The following is a 21,612-nucleotide window of genomic DNA, read 5'->3' as shown; positions in this document are numbered from 1 at the left end:
AGTCCATCATTTTGGTTTGTGGACAAAACAAGACATTTGAGAACATCATCATTTCCAGGTTTGAACATTTTTTAGGGTTTTCTGATATTTTATGGACCAAACGATTCATCATCGAATAATCCACAGATTATTCGATGATGAAAATAATCATGAGCTGCAGGTCTAGTGGAAATCTCTATCAGCAAATGGTTCCAGTTGTGTTGTAAATGACCCAAATCAACACATGTAGAAGACAATAAATAAAGTCAGACAAAAGAAATATCACAAGTTCCATATCCTCCTTTTAATTTTGTGTGTTTGAGCATAGAAATCAAAAATCATCAGACTCATTTGAATATGGAAAAGACGACGTCTGGTGCACAGACGTGTCGTCGTAACGGTAAAAAGAAAAGACTGTACGGTACCTAAACAAAATCTTGTATAAATCTAAAGTAAAAAAAAAACTATTATAAATTATAGTATCGTATAAATCTAGTTAAATTAATTTGGCACTTCTACACAACTTCAAACCTCCGGAGAGGGGAAGTCAGGTGTCGGGAGGAATGCTATCAGAGAGGATCATGGGAGAGCCCAGCTGCAGCTCCTGCTGCAGAGACTCCAGATCAGCGGGAGTCATGCGGTGAACCTCACTCCAATCAGATAAGAGGGAGGCTGAGAGGGGGGCGGAGTCAAAACTGCAGCAGGAAGGAGAAAAAGACAGGAAGTGTTGAGAGACAGAAGATTTACAACATTTATCTGCAGCTGGTGCTTTTCAGTGTTTTCAGTGTTTTCAGTGTTTTCACTGCTTTGACAGGAATCAACAACAAGGAAGCTGATGAAGCCATTGTTGACTAAACAACTCTTTACACCTTCTTTAGAGCACTGGTACCAGGTATCACTGATTTACATTTCATTGACTATCACATCTATGTTTTATTTTGAAAACACTGATTAAAGTGGTAGAAAATGAATGAATGAATGATTCTTTCAGAACAACAGTCGACACACACACACACACACACACACACACACACACCTGTTTCACCTGTCATGTGATACCAAAAAAGATTTAATAGAAAACGTTCAATTCAATTCAATTCAATTCAATTTTATTTGTATAGCGCCAAATCATAACATACATTATCTCAGGGCACTGTACATAGACAACATCAAAGAGAGCAGAGAACCCCAACAGTTCACACAATGAGCAAGCACTAGGCATCAGTGGAGAGAAAAAACTCCCTCTTAACAGGAAGAAATCTCTGGCAGAACCAGGCTCAGAAATGTGCAGTCATCTGCCTCGACCGGTTGGGGTGAAAGGAAAATCGGGGACAGAGGAGAGGTGGAGGACAGAAAGGGGAGGGGGGAGAGAAAGGACAAGAGGGAGATGAGGTAGAGACAGAAGAGAGAGAGAGACCAGGAGCAGATACACAACAACTGTATCAAGTTACAAGTTAATACAATTAATGATATTGACTTTTTAATTATAGCACAATAATAATGGTGATGATGTGGGTAGCCTCGAAAACTGGATCTTGGTCCCGCAACCTGCATGATGAGAATACAGAGAGAGAGAGAGAGAGGGAAGGAAGGAAATACACAAACTAGGGAGAGAAAGAGACAAGGTTAATGACATATAAAAAGTCAAAATCATATCCTGAGTGTGAGAGAGTGAATGTGCGTGCACCACAGATAAAAAATCCCCCAGCAGTCTAGTTCTATAGCAGCATAACTAAGAGCTGGTCCAGGTTTCCCTGAACCAGCTCTAACTATAAGCTTTATCAAAAAGGAAAGTTTTAAGTTTAACTTTAAATACAGAGAGAGTGTCCGCCCCCCGAACTATCATTGGGAGCTGGTTCCACAGGAGAGGGGCCTGGTAACTAAAGGCTCTGCCTCCCATTCTGCTCTTGCAGACTCTAGGAACCACAAGTAAGCCTGTATTTTGTGACCTAAGTGGTCTATTAGGGCGATAAGGTAAGACTAAGTTTTTCAGGTATGAAGGGGCCTGACCATTAAGTGCTTTGTACGTGAGGAGGAGGATTTTAAATTTAATTCTAAACTGTACAGGGAGCCAGTGTAGAGAAGCTAACACTGGAGTTATATGGTCTCTCTTTCTAGTTCCTGTCAGAACTCGTGCTGCAGCATTTTGAATTAACTGAAGGGTTCTAACAGACTTGTTGGAACATCCTGATAATAAGGAGTTACAGTAATCTAATCTAGATGTAACAAAAGCATGAACTAGTTTTTCAGCATCCCGTAAAGACAGAATGTTTCTAATTTTCTTAATGTTCCGCAGGTGGAAGAAGGCTGTTCTGGAAATTAGTTTAATGTGTGAGTCAAATGACATTTCCTGGTCAAAAGTAACTCCAAGGTTCCTCACAGTGGAACTGGAAGCCAGGGTGATGTCATCTAAAGTGACAATGTGATCGGAAAGTTTTTCTCTGAGGTGTTTAGGGCCGAGTATAATGACCTCAGTTTTTTCTGAGTTTAAAAGTAGAAAGTTACAGGTCATCCAGGACTTAATGTCTCTGAGACATTCCTGGAGTTGAACAACCTGATTTATTTCATCCGGCCTCATTGATAAATAAAGCTGTGTGTCATCTGCATAACAATGAAAATGTATGTTGTGCTTTCTAATAATGTTCCCTAGAGGAAGCATATATAAGGTAAAAAGTATAGGCCCAAGCACTGAGCCTTGTGGAACTCCACAATTAACTTTAGTTTGAAGTGAGGCTTTATCATTAACATGAACAAACTGGAATCTATCAGATAAGTATGATTTAAACCAGCAGAGGGCAGCACCTGTGATACCAAGAGTCTGCTCCAGTCTCTGCAGTAGAATATTATGATCTATGGTGTCAAATGCAGCACTAAGATCCAACAGGACAAGTAAAGAGACTAGACCATTATCAGAAGCCAAGAGAAGATCATTACTAACTTTAACTAGTGCTGTTTCTGTGCTATGGTTTAATCTAAAACCTGACTGAAAATCTTCAAACAGGCCATTAATGCGCAAATATTCACATAGTTGATTAGCAACTACTTTTTCTAAGATTTTAGAAACAAAGGGAAGATTAGATATAGGTCGGTAGTTAGCTAAAATGTCTGGGTCAAGGGTCGCTTTTTTGAGAAGGGGTTTAATAACTGCTATTTTAAACGTTTGGGGCACATATCCAGTTAATAAGGATAGATTAATTTGAGTTAATATAGAGCTGTTAATTAAAGGAAAGACATCTTTAAACAGTTTGGTGGGGATAGGATCTAACTGACAGGTTGATGGCTTAGATGATGAAACTAATGATGTTAATTCAGGGAGATCTATAGGGGAGAAACTGTCTAAATGTGCACCTGGTGCTTCTAAAGCTCTTGTGCTAAAAGATGAGTCAGTCCCAATATGAGGGAGGAGATGATCAATATTTATTCTAATTGATGTTATTTTATTCACAAAAAAGTTCATAAAGTCATCACTGCTCAGTGTTAAAGGAATAGATGGTTCAGTGGAGCTGTGGCTCTGTGTCAGCCTGGCTACAGTGCTGAAAAGAAATCTATGATTATTCTTATTTTCTTCAATTAGAGAAGAATAATAGGCAGCTCTAGCTTTGTGTAGGGCTTTTTTGTAAGCTACAAAACCATCTTTCCAGGCTATATAAAATTCCTCTAGGTTATTGGAACGCCATTTTCTTTCTAATCTACGTAACCCCTGTTTAAGAGCACGAGTATTGGAGTTAAACCATGGTGCTCGTCTCATCTGATTCACCACCTTCTTTTTCAGAGGGGCAACACAATCTAATGTAGTACGCAGTGAGGCCGCTGTACTATCAACAAGGTTATCTATGAGGGCGGGAGTAAAATCACAAACGGTACCTTCAGATGTACTGACATATGGCACCGAGTTAAATAAAGGTTGCACTGTCTCTTTGAATGTATTAATATTATTATCAGACAGGCACCGGCTGTAGCTGTATTTCTTATTTATGTTATTGTAGTTCATTATTGTACAATTAAATGTGAGTAAATAATGATCAGTAAGGAGAGGGTTTTGAGGAACTATGTTTAAGTTATCAATATCAATACCATAAGTTAAAACAAGGTCGAGGGTGTGATTAAGGTAATGAGTTGGTTTATTAACGTGTTGAATAAAACCTATTGATTCCAACAGCGAGTTAAATGCGCAGCTAAGACTATCACGGTCAACATCTACATGGATGTTGAAATCCCCTACAATTATGATTTTATCCGTCTTAAGCACCAACTCAGATAAGAACTCAGAGAACTCTGATAGGAACTCTGAATAAGGAGCAGGTGGACGATAAACTGTGACTATCATAACTGGTTTTTGTGATTTCCAACTAGGATGAGCTAGATTAAGAATAAGGCTTTCAAACGATGAATATCCTAGTTTGGGTTTGGGATTGATTAATAATCTAGTATTAAAAATGGCTGCTACACCTCCTCCTCGGCCTGAGCTTCTAGGAATATGGGTATTAGCATGAGTGGGTGGAGTTGACTCATTTAGACTAACGTAATCTTCTTCATGTAACCAAGTTTCAGTTACACAGAATAAATCAATACAGTTGTCAGAAATGAGATCATTTATTAAAACAGATTTTGAGGAGAGAGACCTAATATTTAATAGTCCACATTTAAAAGTGGTATTATTTGACTCTATTTTATTGTTAGTATTAATCTTTATTAAGTTAGAATGTCTAACTCCTCTTCTGTTTGTTATTGATTTATTTACTTTATTTACTTTATTTACTTTAGTTTTTACTTTAGTAGGTCGAGGGACAGACACAGTCTCTATGGGGTTTTTAATTGGTGACTGCTCGTAAAGAAGCACAGAGAAGCATGAAAGACTGCAACTCTGTGTCCTGGTCTCAACTCTGGTTTGTCATGGGTTTCTAATAAAATGCTCTAAGCTGCTAGATAAGAGAGCTGCTCCATCCAAAGTAGGATGGACGCCGTCTCTCTTCATGAGACCAGGTTTCCCCCAGAAGTTTTGCCAGTTATCTAAAAACCCAATGTTGTTTTCTGGACACCACCTCGACAGCCAGCGATTGAATGATGACATGCGGCTATACATGTCATCACTGGTTACATTGGGCAAAGGACCAGAGAAAATTACGTTGTCCGACATAGATTGTGCGTACCTACACACAGACTTAACATTAACTTTCGTGACCTCCGATTGGCGTAATCGGGTGTCATTACTGCCGACGTGAATAATAACTTTACTGAATGTACGTTTATCTGTAGCCAGCAGTTTCAGATAAGATTCTATGTCGCCCGCTCTGGCCCCGGGAAAACACTTGACTGTGGTCGCTGGCGTCGCTATTAGGCCACGTTATGGCCTATTTTTATGGCTGAAGGAACCTCATGGCTGCCAACATACAAACACTGCTGTCTCTGAGGGTGTGTGTGTGTGTGTGTGTGTGTGTGTACGAGAAAAGCACTTTTCTACACTTGAACCTGGAGCAGAAGAACTAGAGCCAGTGTTGTTATGTTCACCACCGCTTAAGACATGCACACACACCTATTTCCCCTCTCCCTCTCCCTGTGTCCCTACACACACACACACGCACGCACGCACGCACGCACGCACGCACGCACACGCACGCACGCACGCACGCACGCACGCACGCACACACACACACACACACGCACGCATGCATGCGTGTGTGTGTGTGTTTTTTAGTGACCTCTGACCTTTGGCATGTGGCTTGAATGTATAACAGACTGTTTGTTTATTTTTAAAGGGTTTGCCTCTGGAAAACATTTGATCTAATATGCTATAATGTTTTGGGGGAAACATTATCCAGATATATATCGTGTGTGTGTGTGTGTGTGTGTGTATGTACACCGCAGAGAGCAGAGAACATGCCGTCGTGTAAATAAGATAAATAACATCAAGGCTATTTCGGTTAGTTTGATAAAAGGACAAGGTATAGATAGACGTGTTAAATGACTTGTGTTGTGATCTGGCACGATATAGAAAATACAATTAAAGTGTGTGAAAGACTGAGGAGTTATCTTGGACTTCAGCAGACCAACTAAGACTTTATGAGCTGTTTTTTCTGATGTCCTTTCTGGCCGCCATGTTTGAGTGAGCGTGAGCGTGCTACAGGCTACAGGGCTAACTATAGCCCCTGTTCCACCTGTGGTCCCAGCTCGCCTCGCCACTACACAATAGTACCTACTCAACGTGGGCGGAGTCATCGGTGCACGGCTGCATGAAACTGCCGTGACACACACACACACACACACACACACACACACACACACACACTCAAACACAAACGAGTGACTGGTTGTTTTCAGTGTAACTGAATCATTAGAGTGAGTTCTTCCTCCATGAGCGGAGCACAGATGGAAACCCTGCCGCGACTCCTCTGTTAGATATGGAGATTGTAGACATTTTCCTGGTAATTGTTGGAGATGAACCCTCATTTTTAGGATTGTTAAGTCTTTTTAACTCATCTACAGTTGGGCTTGATTCTTGTGACGACACTCTGACCAAATCGGTGGCCGACAGCTCGCTTGGAACCTCGCCAGAGCAGGTACTAAAAAAATGTAACAGGTAACTGTGCTAGTGGGAACGAGTCAAGCTCGTGGAAATGTGCCACATGCGTGATTTCCTCATACAAACACACTTGAAGGTGACATAGACCGGAAGCTCCAATTAACGCTGCGTTTGTGTGTGTATCTGCATCATTACCTCGTTTATGAAACCCTAAAGTTTCAGAACAAACAGTTCAGCCACTGCTGAGAAAATAGTGTTGTATTGTTTTCCTGGGCTCTGCGAAGCGGATCGACACTTCCTTAATTTGATGTCGTCATCAGAAATCCTCACCACCGTAGCGCCTCCCGGTGCGGGCACTAGTCCGGGCACATCCGGTTGCGTACATTCAACCGCAGAAGAAGAAGAAGAACTAGTCTCGTTGTAGCTGCTGAGATGCAGAGCATCCACCGTGCCAGAGGGGGAGCTGTGTATCTGAGCGCTGGCCTATCTATTACGTCACTTCCAGGTACCTGGCCAATCACAGGACAGTAGGAAAGCTCTCGTTGGCTGGCCAATCACAACACAGTCCTGGTTCTGGGGGTGTGGTTTTGGTCTGAAACAGCGCGGCTGACGAGAGCGTCAGTGAGGAGATATTTTGATCGGCTCGTTTGCAGCGATTAGGAGGTTTTTAACCATGAAAACAAGTTACTATATGTAAGTAGACCTCCATAACTAACATATATGTGACCATGAAAACAAGTTAATATATGTAAGTAGACCTCCATAACTAACATATATGTGACCATGAAAACAAGTTAATATATGTAAGTAGACCTCCATAACTAACATATATGTGACCATGAAAACAAGTTAATATATGTAAGTAGACCTCCATAACTAACATATATGTGTGACCATGAAAACAAGTTAATATATGTAAGTAGACCTCCATAACTAACATATATGTGACCATGAAAACAAGTTAATATATGTAAGTAGACCTCCATAACTGACATATATGTGACCATGAAAACAAGTTAATATATGTAAGTAGACCTCCATAACTAACATATACGTGACCATGAAAACAAGTTAATATATGTAAGTAGACCTCCATAACTAACATATATGTGACCATGAAGACAAGTTAATATATGTAAGTAGACCTCCATAACTAACATATATGTGACCATGAAAACAAGTTAATATATGTAAGTAGACCTCCATAACTAACATATATGTGACCATGAAAACAAGTTAATATATGTAAGTAGACCTCCATAACTAACATATATGTGACCGTGAAAACAAGTTAATATATGTAAGTAGACCTCCATAACTAACATATATGTGTCCATGAAAACAAGTTAATATATGTAAGTAGACCTCCATAACTAACATATATGTGTCCATGAAAACAAGTTAATATATGTAAGTAGACCTCCATAACTAACATATATGTGACCGTGAAAACAAGTTAATATATGTAAGTAGACCTCCATAACTAACATATATGTGTCCATGAAAACAAGTTAATATATGTAAGTAGACCTCCATAACTAACATATATGTGACCGTGAAAACAAGTTAATATATGTAAGTAGACCTCCATAACTAACATATATGTGACCATGAAAACAAGTTAATATATGTAAGTAGACCTCCATAACTAACATATACGTGACCATGAAAACAAGTTAATATATGTAAGTAGACCTCCATGACTAACATATACGTGACCATGAAAACAAGTTAATATATGTAAGTAGACCTCCATAACTAACATATATGTGACCATGAAAACAAGTTAATATATGTAAGTAGACCTCCATAACTAACATATATATGTGACCATGAAAACAAGTTAATATATGTAAGTAGACCTCCATAACTAACATATATGTGACCATGAAAACAAGTTAATATATGTAAGTAGACCTCCATAACTAACATATATGTGACCATGAAAACAAGTTAATATATGTAAGTAGACCTCCATAACTAACATATATGTGACCATGAAAACAAGTTAATATATGTAAGTAGACCTCCATAACTAACATATACGTGACCATGAAAACAAGTTAATATATGTAAGTAGACCTCCATAACTAACATATACGTGACCATGAAAACAAGTTAATATATGTAAGTAGACCTCCATAACTAACATATACGTGACCATGAAAACAAGTTAATATATGTAAGTAGACCTCCATGACTAACATATACGTGACCATGAAAACAAGTTAATATATGTAAGTAGACCTCCATAACTAACATATACGTGACCATGAAAACAAGTTAATATATGTAAGTAGACCTCCATAACTAACATATATGTGACCATGAAAACAAGTTAATATATGTAAGTAGACCTCCATAATTAACATATATGTGTGACCATGAAAACAAGTTAATATATGTAAGTAGACCTCCATAACTAACATATATGTGACCATGAAGACAAGTTAATATATGTAAGTAGACCTCCATAACTAACATATATGTGACCATGAAAACAAGTTAATATATGTAAGTAGACCTCCATAACTAACATATACGTGACCATGAAAACAAGTTAATATATGTAAGTAGACCTCCATAACTAACATATATGTGACCATGAAAACAAGTTAATATATGTAAGTAGACCTCCATAACTAACATATACGTGACCATGAAAACAAGTTAATATATGTAAGTAGACCTCCATGACTAACATATACGTGACCATGAAAACAAGTTAATATATGTAAGTAGACCTCCATGACTAACATATACGTGACCATGAAAACAAGTTAATATATGTAAGTAGACCTCCATAACTAACATATATGTGTGACCATGAAAACAAGTTAATATATGTAAGTAGACCTCCATAACTAACATATACGTGACCATGAAAACAAGTTAATATATGTAAGTAGACCTCCATAACTAACATATATGTGACCATGAAAACAAGTTAATATATGTAAGTAGACCTCCATAATTAACATATATGTGTGACCATGAAAACAAGTTAATATATGTAAGTAGACCTCCATAACTAACATATACGTGACCATGAAAACAAGTTAATATATGTAAGTATACCTCCATAACTAACATATACGTGACCATGAAAACAAGTTAATATATGTAAGTAGACCTCCATAATTAACATATATGTGTGATACAAGCATTCTATGTCGCCTTTAAATGAAACTTAAATGATGATGTCTTTATAACCATAATGTAAAAGAAGGAAAATGACAGTGGCCTGTACAATCTAAGTATGATATTAAGACAATGTGTATGTGTGATTAACAAATGCCATCTTATTTTTTATAATGTGTGTTTATATGTATATATATTTTTTATTTTATCTATACATTTATTTTTCTTATAATTCTATTTTGTTTTATTTTAGTCCCCTTACTCTCAACGCATACGGATGTGTATTTCATTTATTTGTTGTAAGAATGAAAAATGCATAAAATGCCATCTAATGTACTGTGACGACCTGTGGCGATGTGAAAACATCACTGATGATTTAGACCCACAGATAACAGGGTGTGTTGCCCTCACCTGTCTCGGTCACAGTGCTGCAGGTCTGTGAGAGACTGGTTGAGAAGGTCGTCCAGGTCGAAGCCCACACCGTATCCAGCACCACTGCCTTTAGGGGTGACTGAGAACACCGGAGGTAAAATATCCTCCACCTGATCGGGAGAAAACATGTGGTAAAAAGGAACTCTGTGTCCTTTAGATCAGTTTAAGGCCAGTAGTGGATTGTGGTATTTAAAGCTTGTGTGTTTATATTAATATAGAAGCCATACCTGGTCACTTATCTTACATGTAGTCATCACAACACAACAGGAAAGACAAAAAGCAGACCAACCTGGGACTTTGAGAGCTGTAGTGTTACTGTGTGGATGTCAGCGGTGCTGGTGGACCCCTGTTGTCCCGTGTCTGTGAAACCCACACTGGGCTGAAGCTGAGTGGGGACTCCTAAAGCCCCACGAAGAGGGTTTGCAGCCTGTGGCCCTGATTTCTCTGCCGCTGTGGGACACAGCTTATCTAGGGGCCCGGCCCTTGTCATTGGGTGGTTGTTGAGGTTATTGTGAGCTCTGATGTCTACATTACCATTTGTCTCTTGGCTGGTTAATGATGGGACTTTGGTCAAAAAAGTCTCCAGTGGAAGCAGCTGCGACTGAGTGTGGGGATGAGGTTGAGTTTGGAGCTGCGGCTGGAGGAAGCTCGACGGCAGAGGCTGCTGCTGCTGCTGCTGCTGCTGCTGCTGCTTCATGTGTTGCCTTGCCTCCAACTGTTGGCCGCTCCAGTTCCCTAGACAGCTGAAAGCACTCTGTCCGTTGCTCTGAGGTTTGAGCATGTTGTTTTTAACAAAGTCACTGGTCGCTGCATCGATCCCTCCACCTACAGTAACAACTGCATCTGCTGGTTTCCTCTGGCTCATGGAGAACAGCAGTGATGGAGCGCTGGGCGGCGGAAACAAGCTTGTCTGGACGGGTTTCTGTTCATGTGGCTGAACCTTCTTCACGTCTTTATCAGTGTTATTATTCAGAGTTGCTTGAGTGCCATCACTACTTGCTACAGCCCACTTTACATTGCAGTCCTTGTCAACGCTCCTCTCAGTGCGGCTGTCCATCATCTTTGTCCACCTCTGCAAAAGACTTTTGTCATTGTCACTCAGGAGGACGCCGCCCAGCGAGTCCCCCTGCTTCCCCTCCCTCCTCTCCTTCTCCTTCATCTTCCTCTCCCTCTCTCTCGCTCGCTCCTGCCTCTTCCGTCTCTTCTCCTCTCTCTCTCGTTGACGCTCTTGGGCCGTGACGGGCCGGCGAGAGTCCTGAAAAGACGACAGGGAGGACAGCATTCCTCCTCCTCCACCAGCGGGATCCATGCCCAGTGCAGACACTCCTCCATCTGCAATCGAGACGTTACATTAAAGAGACTTGCACCACAGTCTATTTCAATGCTCACAGCACAGAGGTTATTGATCCACTGCTGCCTCCATCAGTGATTTTGGTGTTTGTGATCCCGAGTTTGGATTTGACTCTGACAAATTTACCAAAGTAGGCAGCAGTAGACCAGCAGCTCCTTTTGTAGCAGAAAAGGCGTCTAACAGCGAGATTAAGTGCTTAACAGATTCTGAATGTATTGTTAACTTAAAGTGTCATAGAATGTAGTAGAATGTGTCTGTTTTTATTTGCTGCAGCCACGTGAGCCTCTGTGTCTCAGGAGCATGATTCACTCTGTACCTCAGAGCACACAAAACACCTTAAATATCACTTTCATTCAATTTTGTCAACGACATGAAATATTTCAAAGATATATATTTATATATATATATATATATCTACATATATATACATATACATATATATATATATATACATATATACACATATATGTACATATATACAGTATATATATATATATATATATATATATACATATATACATATATATGTAGATACATACATATATATATATATATATATATATATCTTGATATGGAAGACTTACCACCCCTGGATTTATTTAATAAAGCTGCTTTGAGTGCAGCTTTAGTGTCCTCTGAAATGGCTCCTTCTTTTCTTGTCGCTTCTCCTTGAGCTGGAGGAGGCCTGGCATTCTTGGACAGAGACTGTGAGAGCGAGTGAGACAGTGATTTGGCTTGTGCCACAGACAGAGACAGGGAAGGCACAGTAGTGGGTAGAGGTGTAATGATCTGTGCTGGCGTCGCAGGGACACTGGTGTGGACCTGGGTCCTGGACTGGCTCTGGTTGTGGTTGTGCTGAGAAAGAGGGGCTGGCCTGCTGGTGGGCTGTGGCTGTGCCTCACTGTTTCCTATGGTTTGTGAGGGTGCTTCTTGAGTGGACACTGGTGTTGTTAAATCTATGGTCTCTGGCTGGTCGCTGTCTGAATTGGCACTGGGCATGTCTACGTCGACTGGGCCACTTTCATTTTTGGAGAGAAGAGGCAAATGATGAGGCAGGGTAGCCTGTAGAAGTGATGGGGGCTTATTGAAGGTTTGCAGTACTTTAGTAAATGCATAGTTCCCTTTCGGTGGTCTGTGGTCTTGTTGAGATTCCATTTCTCTCATCTGCCGCTGCTGTTGTTGTAACTGTGCTGCTTGGGGGTGTTGTGCCATGGGAACCAGTGTGGTTTTGGCCAGGGAGTCCTGGGCTTTACGTTGGTTCGTACTTTGTGCTGCCGCTCTGCCATTCCCCCGCGCCAAAGGCCTGAACTGCAGTCTCTGATGAGTGATCTTCTTGTTTCTATGAAAGTCCTGGATCTCCATTAGAATTGCCTCTTTAATTTGCTCTTTGTTCATGGACAGATTATCAAACTCAAAGTCAAAAGCTGGCACACAGACTGGCTCATCATCTGGGTCATGGTACTTGGACAGGTACGGGTGTTCCAGCGCTTGTGTCACACTGATTCGTTCACGGGGGTCAAAGTGCAACATGGCCCTGAGCAGGTCCAAAGCCTCCGCTTCAGCCTGTGGGTAGAGTTTGGCTAAAGGCACAGCTGAGCGTGACGGAAGACTCTGAATGTAGGAGCGCACTCTGTCAGCTCTGATAGCACCAATCAAGCCCTCAGGAGGAGTTCCTAACACAGACAAGATCAACTGGAGCTGATGGACGTAGTGTTTTCCAGGAAAAAGCTGTTTCCGCCCCAACATTTCAGCAAAGATGCAGCCCACAGACCACAAGTCAATGGCCAAGCTATAGTGATTGAGAGACAGCAGCAGTTCAGGAGCACGGTACCATCGCGTCGCAACATATTCAGTCATAAAGGAATGAGACTCCTCGGGGTGCGAGCTGAGACCCCGAGCCATGCCAAAGTCACCGATCTTCAGCTCGCAGTTCTCGTTCACTAACAGGTTGGAGGGTTTGAGGTCACGGTGGATGACGTTGGCAGAGTGCACATACTTAAGGCCACGGAGGAGCTGGTACAGAAAGTAGCGCGTGTGTTCTGGTGTGAGCGTCTGGGCAGAGTGTATGATCTGGTGCAAGTCGCTCTCCATGAGGTCCAGTACCACGTACCTGCAAACGAGGGAAGGAAACAGTGAATCGAGACATCGTGCAACATGTGCAGCAGGAAATTGTACAACATACAAATTCACCAAAACCACAAGAAGTTCCCTCAGAAAAACTGACTCTAAATGTCAAAACACAAAGTACCAAGGCACCTTATGACGTATTTCCACAGCTCTACTCGCCTCGGCACGGCACGGCACGGCACGATTAGGTTGCTTCTCCACCACAAAATCAAAGTACCTACTAAACGTGGGTGGAGTCATCACTACAGTTCTCTACTCTACAGTTCGGCTTGATTTCTGTCAACACGTCTCTAGAGCACAGACTCCTACTCCACAGACTACAGTGTGTGATCGCCAGCGCTGTCCCTAAACCCGCCACTCCACTGTAAGAGACTCCTCTGTTAAATATAGAGGTTTCCCTGGTAGTTGTTTTTAGGATTGTTAAGTAGTTTTAACTCATGTACAGTTCGTGCTGTTTGGCTTGATTTGTGTGTGGGACGTCTCTTCCTGTGACGGCAGTCTGACCAATCATCACATAGTTACCTACTCAGCACGCTTTTGGAACCTCGCCTGGTACTAAAAATAGTTCCAGGTACCAGGTGACTATGCTAGAGGAAACACTACTTAAACCATGCCGTGACGTGGCGAGTAGAGCCGGTGGTAATGCGCCATTAAATGAATTTGAAGTGTGGTTGTCTAAGGCCATGGTTCCCAACCTGGGGTCCAAGCCCCCCTTAGGGGGGCGCCAGAGATCATATGGGGGGGCACAGAGCTTTGACTGCTCTTGAGTTTGTGAGGTTAATATAACTATATTTGTGCATCCCAATCAGACACTCTACTGGAAAATCACAAGTCAGTATCACCCAAATGAAAACTATCACTTGTTTGGTCCACCTTTCAGTTTATTCACCTATTTGTCCCGATCACGTTCCTGTTGTGTGAGAAACGTAAAAGTACCAAAGACTCACCGGGATCAAAAAAAGAAAACAAGGCAATACCTTGGTTTTGATTTAACGGAAGAACAGGACAGTTTTTATCCATATACACTGTGAGAATAGGAACAAAAACCTATTTTTATGTGTGCGTGCCCTGGACTGGGGTTTGGGTCGGGCGGCTCCTGGTTTGTCCTGGACACAAGCAAGGGGGGCTTTAAGGAAAAAAGGTTGGGAACCACTGGTCTACGGTACTGTCACCTGTGACAAGAATCACCATGAGAAATGACTGAAAACACGGCTGCTAGTGGAGACACAAGGACCAACTGATTTCAGTTAAACTTCCATCATAGTTTCAGATTGACTTTATAAACTATAGAAACTATAGAAACTCCTATTCATTAAACGTGTGTGGAAAACAAAAGTCACATACACAGACTTAAAGGCCGAGTGAGGAAGGTTGGGCTGCAGGATGTCTTTGATGGCGATGATGTTGTCATGCTTGAAGTGCTTCAGAATCTTCAGTTCTCGCAAAGTTCGCTTAGCATTCGTCACCACTTCGAAAGCATTGGAGATCTTTTTTATCGCCACCTGCTGGCCTGTAAAATATGAATATTATTCAGACAGCATGCACGAAAGATCTGGACGCTCTCTGGAGATCATAGTTCACATATGGCAAAACAAGGAATGAGTGTTCCCATCAGTCTTGTAACCAAACCTACTCCCTTGTGTGAAAGCATGAGGTGTGTGTGTGTGTGTGTGTGTGTGTGTGTGTTCCGTGCCTACCATTGTCACGTCTCCTAGCAGAGGAGACAACACCGTAAGCCCCAGTGCCGATGGTTTCTATGACATCATACTCTTCGCCCACATCAAACTTCACATCCAGAGAGTGAGCTTTGAGGATAGCCAGGTTTTTGGCTGCAGTGCTGGTGTCTGTGGCGTCACATGTCGCTTCGACTCTGGACGGACACTGGTTGTCTCTGTTTTTGTCTGTGGCCATTCTTTCAGGTGACAAGGCCAAAAATGGACCATTTTTACCTTCTCCACCCTCCTTCGTCGACATTCTTCTGGGAAAAAGTGAGACATTAGCGGGTGTTATTTTACAGGTTCCACATCACAGAATGATATATACATGTATTGATATATATCACGATATTAATCAAATCAATATTTCTGTAAAGCTGGGTGATACGGCTTATAAATAATATCTATATATGATATCATGATCAAGGTACAAAGCTGCACACAGGCTGTTCCTCTGGGCTCATGAAACATTTGATGATGTTAGTGCTTTTCAGTGGAGCGGGATAATACACTGTAAATATTACTTTCATTTCGTATTTTAATATTTACGTGTCATATAAATATGGCCAAACGCTGCTTGAACACAACATTCTTTTGAAAATGAGTCCTAAAGTGATAAAATCTCAAAACCCCACATTTTGCATTTTGTGTAAAACCAGCATCTGCTACTTTGAGAAGTGAACGATGCCAGACCCCCGTGTCTTTGTTGTGTTTGCATTTGTTGCTTCTCCTTGTGTTTGGAGATTGTGCAGCGTTTTGCTTTATGATCACTTTCACTTTATGCGGTTAGTGGTTCATTATGTCTCTGTTTCTGTGATTATATACACGGTCTGGACCAAAACAGTTGGTCAGGTCCAGGTTCAGCAACATTCTGTGCCCAATGAATGAGGTCAGCTGACCACGTGAAGGAGCAGATTATTCCATCAATGGATTATTCCTTCCCCGATGGCACGGGCATATTCCATGATGACAATGCCAGGATCGATTGGGCTGTTTCAGGGAGCATGAGACATCATTTTCACCACAGAGTCCAGACCTGAACCCCACTGAGAATCTCTGGGATGTGCTGGAGAAGGCTTTGTGCAGTGATCCGACTCTCCCATCATCAGCACAAGATCTTGGTGAAAAATGAATGCAACACTGGACGCAAATAAATCCTGTGACATTGCAGAAGCTAACTGAAACAATGCCACAGTGAATGAGTGAGTAATCAAAGCTAAAGGCGCTTCAACAAAATATTACAGTGTGTGACCCTGTTTTTTAAGTGGACACTAGGCAGTGAATATTGTAATGTATACTTAGTGGAATAAAGGGGGGGGGGGGGGGCATATGGATGAAAACGTTTCCTGGAATAATATTGTGTTTATTTAGAGAGAAGGTTTGTATGAGAACATTTATGTTACTGTAGTGAGAATTAGAAGCTCATTTTCCTATAGACTTCCATCCAAACTGAGTAGTTTTAGCACCAGCAAAGCGTCACCCCCAGTGGTCAAATCCTACCTCCATCCTACTTCATAGACTTTACTATGTCCATAGTTTTTTGTTTTCTGATTTCAGATCATTCAGATCATTCAGATCATTACTCCTCTGTGAAAGCCATCTATACATAAATACATGGTTTGGGGCCAAAAAAATAATAATTTGATAACATGGTTGTGAAAGTATGAAAATCTGATGACAGCCATGATCCAACCTGCACATGACCTTTAAACTATGATCCAACAGTCCTGCCCACTGTAGTACTTTAGTTTACACACACACACACACACACCTCACTCACTCTTATTGTACTGTCACGTACTTTCACAGCAACAATGAAACACATTTGCAAGATTAAAACATCTCGAATAGGGATGTGCAATAACCCAGTAACAATATGTAATAATAAGAAGTCTACTCAATATTATTATTAAAAAGGTTGAACATATATGAAAGTTTTGCCTCAGATATATCTCTAAAGTTATCAAGAATGTGTTAATTAAGAAGTTTTAAGAAGTCAAACTGCATTGGTCTCACACTAGATACATACTTAGATAAATAAAAGAGGAGCAGCTCTCATATTGCGATGGTAAATATACGAATATTTCATTGAAATACCTATGAATTGACAGTAATTATGGGCCTTTTTTTTAAAAAAAAAGGAGAACGAAAGAGCGAGGAGTGACTTGACGAGTGTTAGCCTGACACGAGAAGTGAAAGAAACCTGAACACGAGTGTGTATTTTCACTAGCGACACTGAGGAAGTGCAGGACACGAGCTCTCTCCGTGACAAAGACCTGCTGAGCCACTGTTGACGCAGGGGCGTAGGCTAGTTACCTGAAGCTCCGGGACACTGAAGCAGGCCTTTCTGCGTTATTTCATCACACGCGACATCTTGTAGAGGTTGTCGCAGGTACCGGAAGATTGTCCGGCCATGTAAACCAAACCAAACATTTAGAAATGTGCTCTGAATCCCACAGTGTCGCTGCTAACACTTGTTTTTGTCCGTCTGCCGCCTCTTCGTAGCTTTTCCTTGTTGCGTTTGAGTGACAAGTGACTAGCCAACCAGGTGAGGCGACGTTCCGTCGACTGTCCAATAGGAGAGGAGGACGCGTGGAAGGCGGGACATGGGTCCACACACAAGGGTCTGTGTGTTTTTGGGTTGTGGCGACGCTGTTTATGGGAAGTTAGTTAGTTGAGAAAGATCCACATCAGGAAACACGAGTGGAACACTCCAAACTCTTTGAAGACATTTAAAAGAAGAAAACAACTATTTTTTACATTAGTAATAATAATATGATACTTTCATTGTGTTATAAATAATAGTGGCAGCTTTGCCAGCAGCACCTATTGTGATGATAATTATATTATTATTACTAATAATAATTAGTATATTATATTGTATTATATTATATTGTATTATATTATATTATATTATATTATATTGTATTGTATTATATGATATTATATTATATTATATTATATTATATTATATTACATTATATTATATTATATTATATTGTATTGTATTGTATTGTATTGTATTATATTATATTATATTATATTACACTGTATATGGTAATCCAAATTTTGAAGAAACTACCATTAAAGCAAATCTGTGCATAATGTAACAGCTATATCCGTAACACCCAGTTTTGAATTGGTAAACAAATCATTTCTGAAAGATGTTTGGTAAATTAATTCAAATGTCATTTTAAACATGTTATATTGGCTGCAACATGACATTACCATGTTAAGTGCCTTGAGATAATGTATGTTTTGAATTGGTGCTATATAATTAAACCAGAATTTGATTATCTGACGATAATTTTTTCGATGAATAATTAACTTGATTAAAACCCTGAAATGATGATGTTCTGTCTTTTGATGTCTTTTGTCCACAAACAAAAATCATTCTGTTTTGTTTTTGTGGAGCAAAGAAACAAGATAATATTCAAATGTAAGAATCTGAAAAGTCTGAGAATTTGTTTTAATTATTAAAAAAAAAAAAAAAAAAAAACAGTAATTAATAAATAATCAAAATAGTTGACAATTAATTCAGTAATCATATTTATACAATTCACACAAATCTTAAATAAATGGTCGGATTCTGCAAATTTGTTGTGGGGGGACCCATCTGTGGGTCCCGAATTGTTGGCCTATATCTTTGTAAAACTATATTGATCAACTTCAAGATTGAAATCTTAATCTTACTTTGAGTTCTGTGCCTGTTACGTTCAGCTAACTCCTTTGCATCTGTATGTTCCTTTAATCACTTGGATTTACATTAGATTTGTCAAACTGTCTCAGTAGATAAAGGGCAGATTGTGTTAGGGTTCTGTTGATATGTATAGATGTTGTAGAATATTATTATTGTTGTTGTTGTTGTTGTTGTTGTTATTACAGCAATCCTCATTGTTACTTATATTATTGTATTTGGATTGTTGTTACTGTCTGAGATATATTCCTTTTGAGTTGAGTGTCACATTATCTCACTGAGACAAACACTGAGCTGTGAGGACACTCGTAGACATAATGACCTCCACACACTCAAAAGAAGAGGTACAGAGTACACATGGTTGTTGCTGATAGACAGTGTTGTACTCATTAAGTAATACCTTATGAAACTGTGCCAGTTTAAGTATAATTCAGAAACATAAAGTATGTACCTTCACAATACTATGGTACAGTAATGTACACACTGAAAAGGTACAATTCTTTTTTTTACAGAGACGAAAATGAACAATAATTGTCCACACACAATAATAACATGTCGACTGAATATTTGCTTGAATAAAAAGTGAAATCACCTGGTCAAATTGTAAACATACACATACGATGTACAGTGGAAGGAACATTCATTTTCTTGTTTAAATTTTAAAAGGCATATGTGCAGCAGGTGACCATCAAATGGTACTTCTCTGGCAATACTGCAGAAGTGAAAGCAACATTCTGTAAGTGTGTACCTTGTTTTTCACTGTGTATATCTCCTTACCCTAACCATCCATCATCTACTGCTTTACCCCCCACAGGGGGCGCTGTGCCAACATGGAGGAGGTCGGACAGATGATGTGGAGCAAGTGAATGGAGAGACTTGCAGCAAAGGAGGAGAAGCTTGAAGGTGATCCGGAACTTAACGGGGAGCCAGTGCAGTTGTTTCAGTGTGGGGGTGATGTGTTGCCAAGGTTTGGTCCGAGTGAGAACCCTAGCAGCAGAGTTCTGGACGTGTTGGATCCTATCCAGGGTTTTCTTCGGGACCCCAAACAGGACGGCATTACAGTAGTCCAGGCGTGATGTGATGAAGGAATGGACGAGGGTTTCATCGACAGCTGGAGTCGGGAGATATTTTTTGAGATGAAAAAATGCTGATTTTGTGACAGATTTGATGTGTGTGTTAAATGATAGAGTAGAGTCCAGAATGACACCCAGGTTGGTGGAAAGGCGTCTAAGCAAGCAAGACCAGGATGTTGATGCAACCAGAGTCGGCAGCCATCACAAGATCATTCGTGATCTTGACCAGGGCCGTGTCAGTCCTATGGAGGGTCCTGTAGGCAGATTGGAATGTTACATAGAGCTCATTGGTGGACATGTGATGATGGAGATGGGCAGAAACTACTCTTTCAGGGATCTTGCTGAGAAACTGGAGGTTGGAAATTGGCCGATAGTTATTGAGGTCAGCAGGATCCAACCCTGCCCTTTCAGGATGGGGGTAACAGAGGCAGATTCTTGTGATGTCTATTTTTTCACACCACGTCACTATTGTAGAAAAATGGATTATGTCACATGTATATACAATATAGTATTTCTCACGTCACACAGTGCAGATGTCGAACTGTATAATGCAGTGGTTCACAACCTTTTTCTTTGAAGACCCATTTGATGGGTCCAAGACAAACCAGGCCCCCCAACATGAAGACCTGTCCACACACACACACACACACACACACAATAAAAGAATAATGAGTGAATAATTACAAATGTTTATTTGCAAAAATAAAGAGCAGTTGTAGGTTTTTGCTCTACAGTATATGGATAGGTCACTCTTGAGAAACGGTCTGGATTTCTTTGTTGATGGTTCTTTTACGTTTGTCAGACATGATATTTAGTTGTACAGATATAACAGGAATGTGATCAGGTCTAGCTGCTAAATGACCTGACGAGACTTGCTTATGCAGTCTGGTTAAGTCATGGTCACAGACGTTCAGAGGTCACAGAGGTAATAAATAGTTTAATAAGTAAATACATTTAAAGGATGGATCAAAAATGGCTTGCAGAGCATTGTGTGATTAGAATGTTCTAAATGTAATATTGCCACAACAAAAATGGCCACCTGAGGGAATTTGAAGACATTTCCAACTCATGGTGTGTAAAAATGAGCTCCTCCATGGGAATGAGTTTGACACTTTATTAACAAACAAATCTTTAAAAAACACCTACAAAAAGACTAAGAACTAGCTTGTGCAAAAGGACAAAAATACTAAGACTGTCACACGACGCATTCAGCCGTCTCACACACACACACACACACACACACACACACACACATGGTTCCCTGATCCTAATTCCCTGCCAATCCCTCATCAACCTTTGTGTGACTAATGAACCACCCATGTCCACAGGTGTGCAAGTAACCCATAGCAACCACAGTGCCTCATCACTGACACACAAGCATTCATTCATACACACACACACACACATGTTCGACATTCATGACTTGAGGGGACATTGCATTGATTTACATTTATTTCCTGGAGACTTACTCTAACCTTAACCACAGTTACTACTGGCCTAATCCTAATCCTAATCCTAACGTCAACCTAAAACATGTCTTCACCTTAAAATGTAGTCATTTACGTTGTGGGGACTTG

The 21,612-nt window shown here is 40.4% G+C and overlaps 1 protein-coding gene across 2 annotated transcripts; it reads right to left on the bottom strand.

Moving 5' to 3' along the window:
* Positions 1 to 261: 261 nt before the first annotated feature.
* mapk7 (mitogen-activated protein kinase 7) lies at positions 262 to 17,800 on the bottom strand. Of its 2 annotated transcripts, none has more exons than XM_058621688.1 (7): positions 17,582 to 17,800; positions 15,248 to 15,528; positions 14,895 to 15,060; positions 12,008 to 13,533; positions 10,362 to 11,404; positions 10,052 to 10,182; positions 262 to 674 (listed from the first exon to the last, which is right to left on the bottom strand). In XM_058621688.1, exons 2-7 carry the CDS (start codon positions 15,522 to 15,524, stop codon positions 527 to 529), a joined length of 3,291 nt encoding a protein of 1,096 aa, XP_058477671.1. In that variant the 5' UTR covers positions 15,525 to 15,528; positions 17,582 to 17,800; the 3' UTR covers positions 262 to 526. The 2 variants fall into 2 exon arrangements, with proteins under 2 accessions (XP_058477671.1, XP_058477672.1); XM_058621689.1 differs by having other exon boundaries at positions 15,248 to 15,525.
* Positions 17,801 to 21,612: the final 3,812 nt, after the last annotated feature.

Source organism: Solea solea, chromosome 21 (genome assembly GCF_958295425.1).
Source record: "Solea solea chromosome 21, fSolSol10.1, whole genome shotgun sequence".
NCBI lineage: Eukaryota > Metazoa > Chordata > Actinopteri > Pleuronectiformes > Soleidae > Solea > Solea solea.
This window is presented reverse-complemented; position numbering and strand designations above follow the sequence as displayed.

Coding starts and splice junctions, on each gene's coding strand:
- mapk7 (XM_058621688.1), bottom strand. CDS start 15,524: ATGTCGACGAAGGAGGGTGGAGAAGGTAAAAATGGTCCATTTTTGGCC. Junction 15,061..15,247: donor TGCTAGGAGACGTGACAATG/GTAGGCACGGAA, acceptor CATATTTTACAG/GCCAGCAGGTGGCGATAAAA. Junction 11,405..12,007: donor ATTAAATAAATCCAGGGGTG/GTAAGTCTTCCA, acceptor TCTCGATTGCAG/ATGGAGGAGTGTCTGCACTG.